The sequence below is a fragment of the Mobula birostris genome, chromosome 5 (genome assembly GCF_030028105.1).
Source record: "Mobula birostris isolate sMobBir1 chromosome 5, sMobBir1.hap1, whole genome shotgun sequence".
Taxonomy (NCBI): domain Eukaryota; kingdom Metazoa; phylum Chordata; class Chondrichthyes; order Myliobatiformes; family Myliobatidae; genus Mobula; species Mobula birostris.
Window position 1 is genome coordinate 129,752,427 of NC_092374.1, and position 18,622 is coordinate 129,771,048.

Sequence of the window (18,622 nt, forward strand, 5' to 3'; positions counted from 1 at the left end):
ATCAGGCTTTAGCCTGGCCTCTACTCTTTGACCTGTTTGGCATAGGTGACCGTACCAAGAGTCACAGCACAAAACCTTGCCTCTAGCCAACATAGCTCTCAGGGTCATTAAGGCACACAAGCCTCCAAACCCTATGACAAGGTGTTGTCCTCTTGGAGGGAACAACAAAATCCCCAAGCATAATTAGAACCCATTTTCTACCCTCCCCCACACCCCCAGGATACCAGGCACTATTTGGGTTGCGCTGAGACAATCCACAAAAAATATCTGTACTTGTACGTTAAACGTGATTGTTTTCTAAATGCCCCAAATCCACAGGCAATTTAATCAAAAAGAGAAAGAAATAAGCTATAGTATGTAATACAGTTGAGAAAGCATTCATACAATGAAAACCAGTTAGTATGCTGTCCAGTACAAATGAATGGAATTCCTGCAACCACAATGATCTCAGAGCCACTAAGCATTTAGGAAGTAAAAACATTTGGTAACCAGATGTTGAAACACAGTGTGGTCTACTAGCAGCTATATCTGCTCTATCTCTTACCGTAACACCATTCATACAGACAAGCTCGAGCTGAGAGGTACAACTGCAGCCATGTCTCCGAATGTTTTGTTCATTATTTTGCTGTGGCATGAGACAGTCAGCTGGGGTGTGAAAAACGGAGTGCTGCACAACTCAATTTGGTTAGGTAAGTCCACAATTGTTCTTTTGTGCTTTTCACTTACATTTAAGAAAACTCATTTCTCTCTGGAGTCTATGATCTGAAATTGTGTTTTAATTCGGCAATTAAGTTCATATTACTTATTTGATAAATACTTCAAACTGTTCAGATTCTGTTGCCTTGGAGAAAATACTTTATGATTTCATTGTTAGAACAAACTGCAAAACATACTGTCGTATTAATGTATAAATTGTTAGACATCACTTGCCAGACTATTAGTTGTATTTAAAATATAAACATATCTAAACTTAATAGAAAAATTAACATGGGTCTTCTTTATATACAACACATAATTTGGCCAAGAGGGGAACTGATTTATTTATTTAATCATTGGGATACCCCCAATATAACCCTAGCCTAATCATGGGACAATTTACAATGACCAGTTAACCTACCAACTGGTATATCTTTGGACTGTGGGAGGAAACCCACACGGTAATGGGGAGAACATACAAACTCCTTACAAGCAGCGGCGGGAATTGAACCCGAATTCCCTGTACTGTAAAGCTTTGTGTAGCCACATTTTAATGAATATCATTTTATAAAGGCATAACTGTGTATGTGGATGTTAGCAGGGGGACTGAAGGGAAGTGTGTAGGTGTTAGGGAGGTAATGATAATGCAATATAACTGTGTATCAATAACTCCATGCTCAAAGAGAGAGTTTTAAAAAGACAAATATTTCCTGCCTTGATTTAAAAGGAAAGTAGATAAAGACTTAAATCAGTGTTTTTTGGTTCATATCATATATGAAACATCTCCTTGTATGCTGTGATATCTATAAATTTCCAAAACCAGACTTGGAAAGTGCACATTAATAAACATCTGATGTAACTGTGATTTACAGTACCCACTCACAGTCAATATATAGATACAAATTTCATTTCTCTGTGGTGAATATTGCTGTCTTGAATTCTATCTTCGGGCCATATGGAAAAGATAATGTTCCAATCCTGTATTAAAAAAGATATTCCTTTCTAAGTACAAATGTTTCAATACAGAGAAATCCAACCCATTAACCCTTTTTTGGATTTTTATATCACTATGTATAGAATTATTTCTTTCTTGAGTGTTGAATATCCTAACTTTTCAGAATTGATAGGTGATGAATGGGGCAATGGTGGTTACATCGGGTGCTGGACTTACAAAGTGTCCACTAATGTACTTTTCCAGCTGTGACTTTGGAAGGTTTTTGTTACTACAGCATGCAAAGGGCTGTTTTTAACTGCCTTGGAATAGGTGGAGATTTAAACTTTGCAGGCAAATGCAAGTTTATATTTCACAGAGAAGGGAGTGGATATTTCAAACAAATATCAATTTTTCATCAAATAACGAAAGCAAATTTCAGCAAGAAGAAATTATTTGTGAAAAATGTCAACCAAAACAGCAATGAAATTTTAAATCGAGTTAAAAATATAAGAAAAGTTTGCAGTAAACAAAGTAGTCACTGCTCTTTTCTTTTACAATAGTCAGTTTGTCAAGATCTAGTAAAGCATCATTGTAAGAGTTCCACAGGGCTATGTCTTGGGATTGACCATCTTCATCTGCTTCATCACAAGATTAAACTGACTCCATAGTGTTCAATTCCACTCATATCTCAACTTTCAGCAACAATGTTAAGACCTGGGCTGTTAAGCCAGGCAATGAGCATCTACAAGAAAAGAGGGTATAATACCTGCTCTTGACACTTAATGGTTTTACCTCTCTCCATCAATATCCTGAGAGCCACCATTAACCAAAAACTAAAATTCACTTACATATAAATGCCTTAGCAACATGAGCAAGCCAGGGATTGGGTATCCTGTGGTGAATGACTCAGTTCCTGACACGACAAGGTCTTTCCACTGAATAAAGAGCATAGATCAGAAAAAAAGTTCAGAGATTTTATCCCTAGGTGAGTCAGCAAGAACAACTCTCAAGATGCTCATCACCATCCAGGGCAAAGCAGCCCACTTGACTTGCATCCCATCCACTATATTAATTCCTGCCACCACTACCATGATGCAGCTCAAGTGGATACCATCTACAATACGTACCACAGTTACCCACCCATGCTGTTCCACCAGTACCTCACAAATCCATGACCCACCTCCAAGAAGAACAAGGATGGCAGGGGGGTGGAAGCAACACAACCATGCAGGTTTCCTTCTATGATGCCTGCCATTCTGAACTGGAAAGAGATATTACTAGTTCTCTTTTTTAATGGATTTAAATCCTGGAAGCTCAAGGCATTCTGGAGTTTGGACCTCAATTCTGGGACCATTCTGAAAGGAATCTCCGTACGTCCTCCACATATAAAGCGTGGGTTTTCTCGGGGTTCTCTGGTTTCCTCCCAAAGTCCAAAGACGATTAACTGGTTGCTATAAATTGTCCCCTGTTTAGGTTAGAGTTAAATTGGGGTTTTCAGGGTTGCTGGGGTGAAGTGGCTTGAAGGGCTAGTTGGGCCTACTTTGCTCTGTTTCGCTAAGTAAACTCCCTAGTCAACAACACGGTGGGGTAAACAAACCAGAAGGACTACAGGTTATTATGGCAGTGACTTACGATTACTTTTTCCAAGGGAAATCCGGAATGGACATTGAATACAGATCCCTAAATGGATTTTTTAATAATCACAATTGTTAGTTTAACTTTGTTTTTAACTTCTGTCATTTGTTTACACTCTCATGTGAACATTGTTCACTGTGAGAAATGTCACTGCTCCACATCACAGCAGTATAATAGCAAGTCAAATGTAGGGATTGAAATGTACATATTTGACTTACCTACTTACAGCCCATTACACTGCCGGTGTTTAGAGCTGCAATGACGGTCCTCTATCTCTATCTGTTCTGGGCAATCTGTTTTGGTCTTGGTCTTGGTGGTGTTCAGGATGCCGGTAGGGTGGGGTTTGATGTTTTTCTTTAAATGGCTTCCAAGGTTTCCTTTATTTCATGACTATCTGTGGGGAAGAAGAATTTCAGCTTTGTATACTGCATATGTAATTTGGCAATAAATGTACTTTGATAGCTTCCTCTCGTTTTCACTACTGTCAGCCATGCAAGTCCTAGGTGGACACTCAGGTATACCATTGCAGACAGATACAGGAGGATTCTTCATTGCTGTTTCTATAACAATTTTGTTTTTTAACCAGACAAAGTTGTTAACTCTGAGCTGACCCCCATACCAGGAGAACCAGTGGACCACTGTTAGTCTGGCCTCTACCCTTTGACCTGTTTGAAATGGGTGACCCTACCAAGAGCCAAAGCACAAGGCCCTGACTCCAGCCATCATAGCTCTCCCAGTCATTGAGGCATGCAAGCCTCCAAACCAAGACAAGGTTGTGGTCCTCTTGGAGGAAGATATACAGTATGAACTAAAGCCAAGATTGGAAGACTAGATTTGTCAATGACATAATAATGAAAGTAGTTTGAAAGAAGTGCTAGAAACTGATATATATTTTTAATGTAATTGCAGAACAAGCAGCCGGTGTTTATCACAGAGAATCACGTAAAGGAAAATACCAGCTCACCCAGAGAGAAGCTAAACTGCTCTGCAATAATGAGGGTGGCACTCTTGCAACGTATAATCAGTTGAAAGCAGCTCAAAAAATAGGTAAGAACGAGCGTGTACATGAGATGGAATATCACTTCATTAAACAAACTATTGGTAAGGTGCTGACTCTAATTGAAATAGCCGATATGGTAAATTGATAATTGGTTCATTATTATCACATATAACAAGGTACAGTGAAAAGCTTGCTTTACTTGCCATCCATACAGATTATTCCATCAGATCCGAACATCGAGACAGTACAAGGAACAGGCAATAACTGAATACAGAATATAGTATTAAAGTTGCAGAGAAAGTGCAGTGCAGGTGGACAATAAGGTGCAAGGCCATGACAATGAAGATTGTGAGGTGAGAAGTCCATCTAATTGTATAAGAAGTTTACTTTGTAGTCTTATAACAGCGGGATAGAAGCTGTGCTGGTGATAGGTGCATTCAGGCTTTTGCACCTTCTGTCCAATGGGTGGAAGGAGAGGAGAAGCCGCGATAAAATTACTGACTTTTTTTGGTACAGGATTTAGTTACAGGAACTGCACCTCATGGATATATCACATTATGATCATAGAGTAAATAGTATATGAAACTTGTACATAGAAATTTGAACAATAGTGCACAATAACAGACCCCTCAACACACCATCCCTGTGCCAAGTCAAGTTGTCAAGCCAAGTTTATTGTCATCTGCACAAGTACAATGAGGTGTAGATACTTTCTTCTACTTGGGCCCTTAGCTCCCAGTGGAGCTAATGACCTCCTGTCTCCGTTGTCCAAAGTCGATGGTATGGTGGGAGTTCATCAAAAAGCTTCTGCAATCCATTGTATCCACTGTACAGGGGATTGGCCTGTACAACTTCACCAGAGCTCTGTTGGCCAGCCTTGCCTATTTCCACCTCTCATGATGGGGAAACAGCGTTGGACTTTGAGAGGCAAAGTATAGGTGCAATGCAGAAAAAATTTACAAAGGATGTTGCCAGGACCTGAGTTATTGGGAAAAGTTGAATAAGTTAGGAGGGGAGATCTTATAAATGTATACAAAATTATGGGGGATATAGATAGGGTAAATACATGCAGACCATTTCCTCTGAGGCTGGGTGAGACTATTACTAGAGGCCATAAATTTGGGGTGAAAAGTGAAGGATAATCTGAGGGGTTACTGAGAGGGTGGTGCAAGTATGGAATAAGCTGCCACCAGAGAAGATGGATGTGAGTTTAATTGGAAAATTTAAGAGAAGTTTGGATAAGTACCTGGATGAGAGGGGTATGGAGGCTAGAGTCCAGGTGCAGGTAGATAAGACTAGACAAAAAACAGATCAGCATGAACTGCTCTATGACTCTAAGAAACACTTGCTTGCAGCAGCACAGATTGCTGACTCAGAAATAACACACAACAATCCATAATGCCAATTCAAACAAAAAACATCTGCATTGAATAACCAAAGGAAATAGTATAGAAAGCTAGCTACTATTGAACGTTGAACGGCCTTGATAGCGTGGATGTGAAGAGGATGTTTCCTATGGTGGGGGAGTTTAGGACCAGAGGACACAGCCTCAGAATAGAGGGACATCCATTTAGAATGGAGATAAGAAGGAATTTCTTCCGCTAGATGGTAGTGAATCTGTGGAATTTATTGCCATAGTCAGCTGTGGAGGCCAAGTCATTGAGCCTACTTAAGGCAGAGGTTGATAGATTCTCGATTAGGGTATAAAGGGTAACTGGGAGAAAACAGGAGAAGGGGCTGAGAGGTAAATGGATCAGCCATGATGAAACAATGGGCCATTATCTCATGGTGTTATGGTCTACTTCTATTATTAATGGTTAGAAGAAATAGATTTGGAGGAGACTATAATGCAATAAGAACACCAGCATCATTCAGTTAAGGCAAATGCTGTTTCCATGCGGTAAATTTTATAAACCCTTACTTAGATTTTTGTTAATGTACATGGACAAAGAGGTTGGCCTGATCTTGGTGGCCCAAAGAGCCCCTACTAATCTGTACATGTTGTAAGCTGCTACTGTTGTTACATCATAATTGTAGCAGATACTTAAAAACAAACCCAAACCGTTGAGAGACTCTGTACAGGAGTCAACGTTATTTGACACACTTCCAAATAAATGAGTTCCAAGTTGAGAAAAAGAACGTTCAATCCTTGATTATGTAACCACCAAAGACAAATTATCTCATAGCAATAAAAAACTAATGAAACCAAAATTAGCGATATAATGAAACAAGAGTAATTAGCATTCAAATTAGCGTGATTAAGCGAAGATTGTAAATAAGCAGAGAACAAAAATAATTATTCCCTGGCTCACGCCCTTTAAACTAGCTAACTAAGACAAAATGTTAATATGTAACTATACTTATTTGTTTCTGCCACACCCCAACCCATGTAACACATAATAAAAACGCACCACACAAAAAACAATACTAGCAGACAGAAAATAGATACATGGCTCCTACAATACTTTTTGGATACAGTTGTGAGCTTCCCAAGGTTTCTGAAGTTGGTGATAATTATTTCTGCTCTATGTGGTAAATCTCCTCTGAACCTTCTTCATTGCCAGCACACCCTTTCTCGAAAAAAGCAATGAAACAGACTTTTAATATTGTAAACCAGCGGGTTGTCGTTATGTCTCCCGCTCACTGTGAAAATGGGAGTCACTTCCCTCTCCCTTGCCAGGGAGAGAGAGAACCTGTGGTGTGTCGAATTTCGGATGAAATGCAAAGCTTCTGGGGTAACTTTGGTCTGTGTCTTTGCTATCGCTTAGCTCATGCTTGTGCTCAGTAGCGGGTTTTGCCGGTGGGGGAGGGGGGATTGTTGCTCGCTGCCATTTACGCATGGGAGGGGATAGCTGGGGGGGGGACTTTGGAGTTCTCACGTTTAACTGTCATTCATTCTTTGGGGCACCTCTGTTTTCGAGGATGTTTGTGAAGATGTATATTGTATGCATTTCTCTGACATTAACTTTGACCTTTGAACCTTTGAACCTCAGACATGGAGCCCAAAACTACCCACAAATGTGGTCTGACAAATGCTTTGTAAGGCCTCCATATATTAAATAGAAATGCACACAGCTTCTCCTCAAAATCATCTGTAACAAGTTTGAACAGCAGCAAAAATACCCTGACAGAGAAAGGGCTGTGCCAGTTACATAAAATAATTCTTTATTGTTCAGAACAATATGTTTCTGACACCAGCCAATAATAGAGAGGCTGGACAATAATTAAGGAAAATAACTGGATCTTACCCCCCCACCCCCACCGCTATGTATGCATTGCAGATGAGATGGAACCTCACCCTTTGTGTTCTAGTAAACAATATTTTTGTTCTGGCCACAATCAATTGCATAAATACTGCATTATGTTTATGAAGATACGCAGTCCTCTTTTATTGTCATTTAGTAATGCATGCATTAAGAAATAATACAATATTTCCTCCGGTGTGATATCACAGAACACAGGACAAACCAAGACTGAAAAAACTGACAAAAACACGTAATTATAACATATAGTTACAAACAGTGTAACAATACCATATCTTGATGAAGAAGTCAGTGAGCACAGTAAAGTTCAAAGTTTCTTAAATGTCCCACATCTCACGCAGACGGGAGAAGGAAGAAAGAAAAACTCTCCCTGCCATGCCAACCACAATCCGACTCTGAGTCATCCGAAAACTCTGAGCTCTGATCAGCTCTCCGACACCGGGTACTGAGCGCCAACTCTGTCCGAACGATTCGACCTCCTTTTCGGTTGCCAAAAGCAGGCAAGGCCAGGGATTTTGAGGCCTACCCTCCGAAAGATTCACGACCACACAGTAACAACAGCAGCGAACGGGCGTTTCAGAAATTTCTGCAGATGTTCTTCTGTGCTTTCACGTCCATTCTCCATCAAATCAGAATTATCCACGGCCCCTATTTAACAGATACGATATCATTTTCACCAGAGAGCTGCGCATGCGCGGCGTGCCACCATCATCTATGGAACAGAAATGCAAGCAGATTAAAGAAAGGTGTAAAAACAATAAGGTTATTGTCATGGAGGACTTCAACTTCCCTAATATAAACCACAGCCTTCTTTGTACAAAAGGTTTAGATGGGGCACAATTTGTTAGGTGCATCTAGGAGGATTTCTTAAATCAATATGTAGATAGTCCAACAAGCAGAGGGGCAGTACTGGACCTGGTGTTGGCTAATGAGCCTAGCCAGGTGACCAACCTTTCAATGGGTAAGCGGTTAGGTAACAGTGACCACAACTCCTTAGGTTTTAAGACAACTATACAAGATATGTATGGATCTTGTGGCAGAGTATTAAATTGGAGCAGGGCATGTGGGGGGTGTTTAAAGACCAACTGCACAGAGTAAAGACAGGTGTGTTTCAGTCAGAATGAAGGACAAGGATGGTAAGGTAAGAGAACCTTGAATGTCGAGAGAGGTGATGAATTTAGTCATGAAGAAAAATAAGAAGTCTATAAAGCTTAGGAAGCTAGAATCAAATAGAGCCCTTGAGAATTATAAAGAAGCTAGAAAAGAACTTGAGAAGGCTATTTGGAAAGCCAGGCAGGGCCATGAAAATTTTTTGGCAGGTCGGATTAAAGGGAATCCCAAGGCATTCCACACATACATCAGGAGCAAGAAGATAATGAGGGAGAGGTTAGGACCACTCAAGGATAAGGGGGGAGGGGAGTTAGTTTAGATGCAGAGGATGGGGGCGAAGTCCTTAATCAGTACTTTATATCAGTACTTACCAAGAAGAAGGGTGTGGATGTTAGGGAGATCAGTGCTGAACGTGATAAAATTCTAGGGCACAAATGAGGAGGTAGTGTTGGCAAATGAAGAGATTGCTGGGGCCTTGACCAATATCTTCATATCCTCTGTAGCCACAGACGAGGTACAGGAGGACTGGCAACTAGCTAACATTGTTCCATTGTTCAAGAAGGGAACCAGGGATAATCTTTAAAACTATAGACCGGTGAGTCTCACGTCAGGGATAGGGAAGTTACTGGAGAGAATTCTTAGGGCTGGGATTTATGAGTATTTGGAAAGCTATGGCCTAATTCGGAAGAGCCAGCATGGATTGTGTGGGACAAGTCATGTCTTACTAACTCGATCAATTTTTTTGAAGAGGCGATGAGGACGATTGATGAAGGTAGTGATGTGGATGTTGTCTAGTAGAGTGTTTGAAAAGGTCCCTTATGGGCGGCTCATCCAGAATATTAAGATGCATGGGAACCAGGCTGTATTGACCATTTGGATTGAAAACTGACTTGCCCATAGAAGCTAGACAGTAGTGGTTAAAGGGACTTATTCTAGCTGAAGGTCTATGATAAGTGGTGGTCCACAAGCATTTGTACTGGGTACTCTGCAGTTTGTGATGTACGGATGAAAATGTAGATGGAAAGGGCAGTAAGTTTGCAGATGATATGAAGATTGTTGGTGTTGTGGATAGCATAGAAAATTGGCAAAGAGTCCAGCAGGATATAGATTAGTTGTAGATATGGGTGAAGAAATGGCAGATGGAGTTTAACCCAGCCAAGTGTAAAGTGTTACACTTTGATAGGTCAAATGCAAAGAGATAGTACACTGTTAAAGGCAAGACTCTTAACAGTGTTGATGAGCAGAGGGATCTTGAGATCCGATTCATAGCTCCCTGAAAATGGCTACACAGATTGATAGGGTGGTTAAGAGGGCTTATGACAAGCTTGCCTTTATTAGTTGAGATATTCAATTCAAAAGTCAGTAAGTTATGTTGCAACTTTATAAAACTCTAGTTAGGCCACATCTGGAATATTCTATACAGTTCTGGTCGCCCCATTGTAGGAAGAATGTTGAGGCTTTAGCAAGAGTGCAGAAGAGGTTTACCAGGATGTTGCCTGAATTAGAGGACATGTGCTATAATGAAAGGTTGGACAAACTTGGGTGGTTTTCTCTGGAGTGACAGAGGCTAAAAGGAGATCTGATAGAAGTTTATAAGATAGAATAGACAGACTGTATCTTTTTCCCAGAGATAAAATGTCTAATACCAGCTTTGTTCACTTGATTAGAAAGTGTTAAATGGGGCTCTTCCATGGAATTGTTAAGTGCCAGGGTCATTGTGAAGTAGATTGAAAGCATGCACTTAAGGTGAGAGGGGATAAGTTCAAAGGAGATGTGAGCAGCACAGTCTTTTCTACATAGTGTAGTGAATACCAGGAATGCATTGCCTGGGGTGGTAGTAGAGACAGATACATTAGGAATTTTTAAGTGATGCTAATGTGAAGAAATTGGAATGATATGGACATTGTGTAGGCAGAAGGGGTTAGTTTTGTTGGCCATTTGATTACTAATTTAATTGGTTCAGCATAATATTGGTGTTCAGATTTCAATTCTGGCCCTGTTCTGTACATTCTCCCCTCGGAATGTGTGGGTTTTCTCAGGGTGTTCTAGTTACCTCCCACTGTCCAAAGATGTACCAGGTAGGATAATTGGTCATTATAAATTGTCCCAGAATTTGGTTAGAATTAATCTGGATTGCGGAGCTGCTGGGGTGACATGGCTCAAAGAAGAAAGCCTTTAACTCCGAGTGGAATCATCGGGATGCCGTCATGACTTTTTTTTAGCAGGCTTTCTTATTTTTACGAGGTTGATTTGCTCTCGACGCTCAACCCGGCGTGCAAGGGAGCTGGCTGGACTCGAACTTGGGAGCCTTCGGTCTGAAGTCCAGCACCGATATGGCTCAAATAAATCAATAAATAAACAAACAAACATTATGGACCGCAACAATGCTATTCCTGTGCTGTACTGTTCTAAGTTCTATGTATAAATTCACAGGCCTAAGGACAGCTTAAATCGCATTGTTATAAGACTCTTGAATAAAGCTAGTATGTCTGTCTGACTAGGTACCATATCCGATGCAGACTTTGGTGACCATGGTTTTCCATACAGATCTATCCTTCGTTTTTTGGATGACTTCCATTTCCTCCATGTGTAGCCACCTGGCTATGCTTCTGACGTACATAAACCGAGGTCTTCCTCTAGGTTTATTCCCCTCAATATTTCCAGAGAGTATGAGTTTTTCTAGTTCATCTTTCCACATGATGTGCCCTAGGAATCTGAGTTGTCTTTCTCTTATTGTTGGTATGAGTGATCGAGCTGCTTGGGCTCTTCTGAGAACTTCTTCATTTGATGTGTGTGTGGTCCATGATATTTTTAACATTCTCCTGTAGAAACATAACTCAGCTGCTTCTAGTCTCTTTTCCATTGCTAGAGAAATGGTCCAGCATTCACTTCCATAAGTCAGGATAGAATAAATGTAGCACTGCAGTATTCTGTCTTTAGTGTACTTGCTCATCTTTCTGCCTGTTAATATGGTCTTCATTTTTTGGAAAGCTTCTTTCGCCATTGCTATTCTGTATTTGATATCTCTGTCGCACCAGCTATTACTTGTTATTAGGCTGCCAAAATATTTGAATTTGTTGACTTGCTTGATGTTTGTATTTCCGATCTTGATCACACATTGTGGGATGTTTGTCTTTCTGGAGATGACCATGCTTTCTGTCTTCTTGGTGTTGACTGAGAGGCCTCTGCGATTACTTTCTGCTGCCACTATAGTGAGTTGTTCTTGAAGTTTTGTTTCTGAGTCAGCTATTAGTACGGTGTCATTGGCATATCTGATGTTATTTATATTATGGCCTCCAATTGTGAATCCTTTGATGTCTTTGATACTTCTCAAGATATTTTCATTATACAGGTTGAATAAGTCTGGTGAAAAGACACAACCTTGCCTGACTCCTTTCATGATATTCACATACCCACTCACTTCTCCTTCTGATATGATGGATGCTGTCTGGTCCCAGTATAAGTTTCTTAAGAAACATATATATTTCCCATCTATGTCAAGATCTTGAAGCATTTACAGAAGATCTTGCTGTCTGACAGTGTCAAAAGCTTAAGCATTTGCTTTGGGTAATGAGGTTACCATTAACCATAGCTACCTCCAGGTCACCCTTCGGCAAGCTGTAGCACCTGTTAGCCTCCCTACTTGGGTTACAGTGAAGCCACGGAATGCAGGTGGCGGATGAAGCAGAAGGCAAGTTGTGAGTAACACAATCGATGGTTCCTGCTTCTCAGACGCTGAGCAGCAGATCCTTTTAACAGGACAATGCTCAGGGTCACCCGTCTTGTAAAGACACTGCATCGGAAGCAAGCAAGGGGAAGCTACTTCTTGAATTTTATCCCTAGTACAACCATGGTTAATACATACACAAATTTAGTATACAATAAGGATAAACTCTTGATCTCTCAGTCTATCTCACCATGGCCTTTTCACTTAATTTGTCTAGCTAGATTGTACTTTCCCTGGAACTCTAACACTATCTTCTGCTTTCTGTCTTTTTTCCTGTTGTACCATGTAGACATACTTACGTATGGAAGATTCTGTCAAGATAGCATATACACAAAAGATTTTCAATGTATTTCAGTACATGTGGCAATAATAAAACACTTAGCATTTGCCAATTCCATGGAAGAGCTCCATTTGACACTTTTCTCACCAATTCATCATGTCATTTATATCTTCATGAAGTTGAAAGCTTTTCTCTTTGTTGTCATCCACACAGATCATTTTTTATCATCTGAAAATATCTTGAATCCATTCCTAAGATAACCACACTGAATTCTCTCCAGCAGTTGTACTTTTTACTCCAGATCTGAGTATTCGAAGTCTCTTGTTTCCATTTTGCAGCAACTCTCTTCCCTCTCCACTGTCAGTCCTGAAGCTTGCTCTCGATCAAAAATGACAACAATCCCTTGCTCCCAAGGATGCTGTTTGACCTGTTGAGTTCATCAGCAGTTTTGTATTTAAAAATGAAGTATTTGGGCCCAAGTACAATGAAGAAAAAAGGCTTTGAGATCCCTTCTCCAGATTGATCTGACCCAAACAGTTTAACAAAGATTTGACTATCCATTGCTTCATTTCATTGTTCCATTATTCTGATAGAAATATCTATTAATCAAAAAATCTTCTGTTTGATTTTCTTCCACATATTTTATTGTGAGCTAAAATACAATAAAACAACTTTTTATTTTGAATGTTCTCTTGTATTATCTTCCAAATTACTAACTTGCTCTCAGATAATTAATTCAAGTACTTAATATTTCTACAAGTTTAGTCACATTAGAGGAAGGATGTGGAGGTTTCAGAGAAATTGCAGAGGTTGACGATGATGTTACTTGGATAAGAGTGTATTAACTTTAAGGAGCCAAAAGTATTAACTTTGAATTTTTTAGTTTTTTTTTGCTCAGCATAACAAGACTTTCAATTTACAGATACACTTACATTTACATTTCTTCCCCTCACAGATAATTAATTCAAGTACTTCCTATTTCTACAGATGTAGCCACGTTACAGGAAGGATGTGAATGTTTTAGAGAAAGAGCAGAAGTTCACTATGATCAAAGTTCAAAGTACATTTATTATCAAAGTATACAACTTTGAGATTTGCATCCTTACAGTCAGCCACAAAAGAAGAAACCCAAATGAACCCATAAAAAAGACTAACAAAATGAAAGTAAGCAAGTAGCATTTAGAGTGAAAATGAGTCCTCAGACACAAATGCCGGAGTAGCCAAAGCAGGCCCACAGCCTCAGCCTCAATTCAGCACCTAGTAGAGTAAACATCACATAGCCTGCAGGAATGAAGCCTGGAGAAGCTGGAGCAGGCCACAGCCTCAGCATCAGTTTAGCGAAGGGCAGAGTAAATGTTGAAGAGCAGTGAACAGAACTGGTCCAATTCTTGCCTCTGGTCCTGACACCCTGCCTTTTCAATCCATCTGGCCCGGTGTTTAAATCATCCAAACGTCGGGTTGTTCCTTGCTCTAAGACCTGTTGCATTGATACGTTCCGGGCCTGGACCCACCACCACATGTCGGCTCGTAACCAACCTTTCCAAATCAGCCCAGCACTTAGACCAATCAAACCTCACTCTCAGTTTAGTTGGGCAGGCCCCTAATCACCCTCGTTTCCACTCTAACATTGCTCTGCTCCGTTCACCCTGAGTTCACCTCAAATATGCCCCGACTTCACCGTGCTCCCACACACTTCCTGGACTAGAGAGTATTAGCTTTAAGGAGAGGTTGGACAAACCTGAGCTGTTTTCTTTGGAATGTTGGAGGCTGAAGTGAGACCTGATTGAAATATACATTATGAGAGGCATAGACAGGCCATGGGTGGCAAACATATGGCATGAGTGCCCAAGATGACATACAAAAAAAAATGTTGGCATATGGCATACAGTTCCACCCCTCAATTTATTAAAGCCCACTCATAATAAAAAGATATATCATGATTATAATTACTGCCAAATGAATGATTCTTTTACAAGCTGAGAGCAGTAGAATTTTTTCCCAGAAAATATCTCAAACACTGGCTTGGCGCCAGCTAGACAATTGCAAGGACACATGCCATTGAATGATATGTTTTCAAATCCTTGAAGACCTGGTGTACACATCAGTACTTGGAAAATAAGGGTCAGGGCCAGTTGCCATTGACTGCACTCCGCTTATATTTTTTCTTCTGTTGTTTGTAACTGAACCAAAGAATTTCTAGTCACTGATTTTCACACTCCATTGATCTGGAACTGTAGATCTAAGTGAGGGGAGAATCAATTCAGTTTCACCAATATTACAATTACCTCCTACCTTTTCAGTAAGTATTGTAAAGTATTGTGATCATTGATGGGAATTCAGAAAGACAGTTTCCCCTTATGTAAACTCACATGTAAAATGTTTTTCCCAATTGTCACTGCACTAGAAGTCAATCATTTCAGGACAAACCTAGAATCACTGAGTTCTCTGTTTCAATTGTTTGACCTTAACCAACTGCAACATGTTATGCTTTGTAACTTCAAGATATTAAACTAATTCAAGCAAAGGCCGAAATGTGTGTATAACTTCATGTTTACTTTAAGCCAGTGGTGCACTTACCACGTGGTAGCATGATGACGTATACAATTTATGTATTTATACAAATAACCTGTAATTAATTATTTAAATGAACAAGAAGCTTAATCAAACATTACTAAAATATTAAATAACAACACCTTTGGTAATTAGTTCATATCATGTTTTCTGAAGCAAATCATGTTGAGAATCCAGAGAAATTTGTGAGTGTTCTCAGAATAGAGAAGTTCAAAATCATTAATGGTTTTGATAACAGTAGTAACTCATTTTTGTTTAATAATTCATCCCACCCATTAAATAAAGAGGAGTCCAAGACACTGATGCCACAAAATGATGTGTTTAATGTTACTGATGGGAGTTGACTTTCTTAATAATTGTGGCACAGATTTAAGACAATTTGTTAAAAAGCAGTAGCAACATGCGAAAAATATTTTATGATCGAGAATCTACTGCCTGAAATGATGATAGAAGCAGATTTTATTTATTTTTAAATTTATTTATTGAGATACAGTGTGGAATTGGCCCTTGCGGCCCTTCAAGCCACACTGCCCAACAACCCCTGACTTAACCCTAGCTGAATCACGGGACAACTTACAATGGCCAATTAACCTTTCAACTGTAAACCTTGACCTATTAACCCATACCTTTGGGCTGTGGGAGAAAACTGGAGCACCCAGAGGAAACCCATGCGGTCACAGGGAGAACATACACACTTCTTACGGGCAGTGGTGGGAATTGAACCTAGGCTGTTGGTACTGTAAAACATGTGCTAACCATTACACTACCCTGCTGTCACAGATTTGGTTCAGAAAAGTGCAACACAGGAATGGGCACTTCAACCTACAATGTCTGTACCAACCATGATTCCAATTAAACTGCACAAGCTTCATACCCCACAGCCCTTGCTTGCTCATATGATTGTCAAAACACTGCTTAAATATTGATATTGTTGCTTCCATCACAGCCCCTGGCAGCATCTTCCAGTCACCTACCACTCTCTGTTTAAAAACTTGCCATATAAATTTTCTTTAAACCTTATCCCACTCACCTTAATGTTATTCCCTCCAGTATTTGACATTTCCCTTGGGAGAGAAAGAACAGTCTACCCCAGGTGTGGCAAATCTTTTTAAGAGCGTGTGCCCAAATTGGCAATGCCGTGGTAATTTTGGGCAGAGATTATAACTGATCTTGTGTGGATTGGTGATAACATCTCCTCTTTGCTGACGATCAACACCGGTGCACCTCAGGTGTGTGTGCTTAGCCCACTGATCTACACTCTGTATACACATGACTGTGTGGCTAGGCATAGCTCAAATACCATCTACAAATTTGCTGACAATACTACCATTGTTGGTAGAATCTCCAGTGGTGACGAGAGGGTGTACAGGAGTCAGATATGCCAACTAGTAGAATGGTGCCACAGCAACAACGTGGCACTCAATGTCAGTAAGACGAAAGAGCTGTTTGTGGACTTCAGGAAGGGTAAGACAAAGGAACACATACCAATCCTCATAATGGGATCAGAAGTGGAGAGAGTGAGCAGCTTCAGTTCCCGGGTGTCAAGATCTCTGAGGATCTAACCTGGTCCCAAAACATTGATGTAGTCATAAAGAAGGCAAGACAGTGGCTATACTTTATTAGGAGTTTGAAGCGATGTGGCGTGTCAACAAGTACACTCAAAAACTTCAATAGTTGTACGGTGGAGAGCATTCTGACAGGCTGTATCACTGTGTGGTACGGAGGGGCTACTGCACAGGACTGAAAGAAGCTACAGAAGGTTGTAAATCTAATCAGCTCCATCTTGGACACTAGCCTACAAAGTACCCAGGACATCTTTAGGGAGTGGTGTCTCAGAAAGGCAGTGTCCATTATTAAAGACCTCCAGCACCCAGGGCATGCTCTTTTCTCACTGTTACCATCAGGTAGGAGATACAGAAGCCTGAAGGCACACACTCAGCGATTCAGAAACAGTTTCTTCCCCTCTGACATCAGATTTCTGAACGGACTCTGAAGCTTTGGACACTACCTCACTTTTTAAAATATACAGTATTTCTGTTTTTGCACATTTTTAATAATCTATTCAATATACATAATCAATTTACTTGTTTATTATTGTTTTATTTTATTTCTTATTATTAATTTTTTTCTCTCTCTGCTAGATTATGTATTGCATTGAACTGCTGCTGCTAAGTTAACAAATTTCACGTCACATGCCAATGATAACAAACCAGATTCTGATTCTGATTCTGATTAATGAATCAGTAGCAATAGCTATGGGCATTTGCAGCCAAGTGCTGTTGAAGATATGTGAGAGCTCAGTGAAGGTCTCTAATTGTGTGGTTGGTGCCTGAGCATGGGTGAAGATTTATATCAATTGTTTGGTGCTGTTACATTTTGAAAGCTTAAAACATTAAACTAATTCAAAGGAAGACACAGGAGTCCAATATGTGAGTGTAACTTTGGGTTTATGTTAAGTGAGTTAATGCCTGTTAGCCACTGCAACTGAGGGCAGGAATAGCAGCTGTACTTCGTAGATCCCCATATGTTGCTCATTGATCTGAAGATGTTTCTAGCTTTGCTGAGTCTGCTTTGGATGTTTGTCCTTGGTCCCACCGTCCTGCCGAATGATGCTGCCCAGGTAAGTTGATGCCACATGCCTTTGACGGGAGGAGGAGACTTTCCATTGAGGGTCATGGTCTCAGGTTTTCTCTGGCTGACTCTGAATCCAACATATACACAGGCTCTCTTGTATGTGCTGGTAAATACTGTATGTGATAGTAATGTGAGGTCATCTGTAAAGTCAAGGTCTTCTCAAGTAGAGAATAGAGTTCACCTAATGCCCCTCTGATTATCTTTAGTTGTTTGCCTCATAGTCCAGTCAATCACCAGGTTAAATAATATCACCGATATCACACAGCCTTGACTGGCTCCTGTCTTCAATTTAAAGCTCAAATTGCAGTCTCCAAACTGTGCAGGTAAATTCAGCAAAGAAACTCTAGATAAGCTGCATAATTTTAGAAGGAAACCCCTACAATTTGAGAATTCGCAGGAGGTTGTCACTGTGGATGCTATCAACAGCTTTTTCAAAATCCATGAAATTCACATACAGCTGTCTCTGCTACTCTGTACGCTGTTCTGTGATGTTACACAGTGCAAAGATCTGGTTGCCACAGCCTCTGTTTTTCCTGAAGCCAGCTTGCACTTTACTTAAGCACACATCAATAGCATCTGTAATCCACTGGACAATGAATTTGGCAAGAATCTGGCTGGGCACTGACAAAATGTGATGCCACGCCAGATGTTGCAATCATTCAATGCTCCTTTCTTGGGATCCTAACAATAACTCCCTTTGTCCAGTCCTTGGATACTTGTCCCCATTCCCGGATTATTGTAAACAGTGGTTGCAGGATGGCTGCTGCAACTT

The 18,622-nt window shown here is 40.3% G+C and overlaps 1 protein-coding gene across 2 annotated transcripts in view; it reads left to right on the forward strand.

Annotated features, from left to right (window-relative positions):
* The first annotated feature begins 552 nt into the window (after positions 1-552).
* Positions 553-18,622, forward strand: part of tnfaip6 (tumor necrosis factor, alpha-induced protein 6) — a 52,535-nt gene continuing 34,465 nt past the window's right edge. For both annotated transcript variants that reach the window (XR_011885913.1, XM_072257281.1), the window contains exons 1-2: positions 553-689; positions 4,175-4,312. Coding sequence is in view for 1 of the 2 variants with exons in the window: in XM_072257281.1 (XP_072113382.1) it covers positions 596-689; positions 4,175-4,312 (232 nt within the window). In the remaining variant the exon portion in view is untranslated. The remainder of the gene's footprint in view (positions 690-4,174; positions 4,313-18,622) is intronic.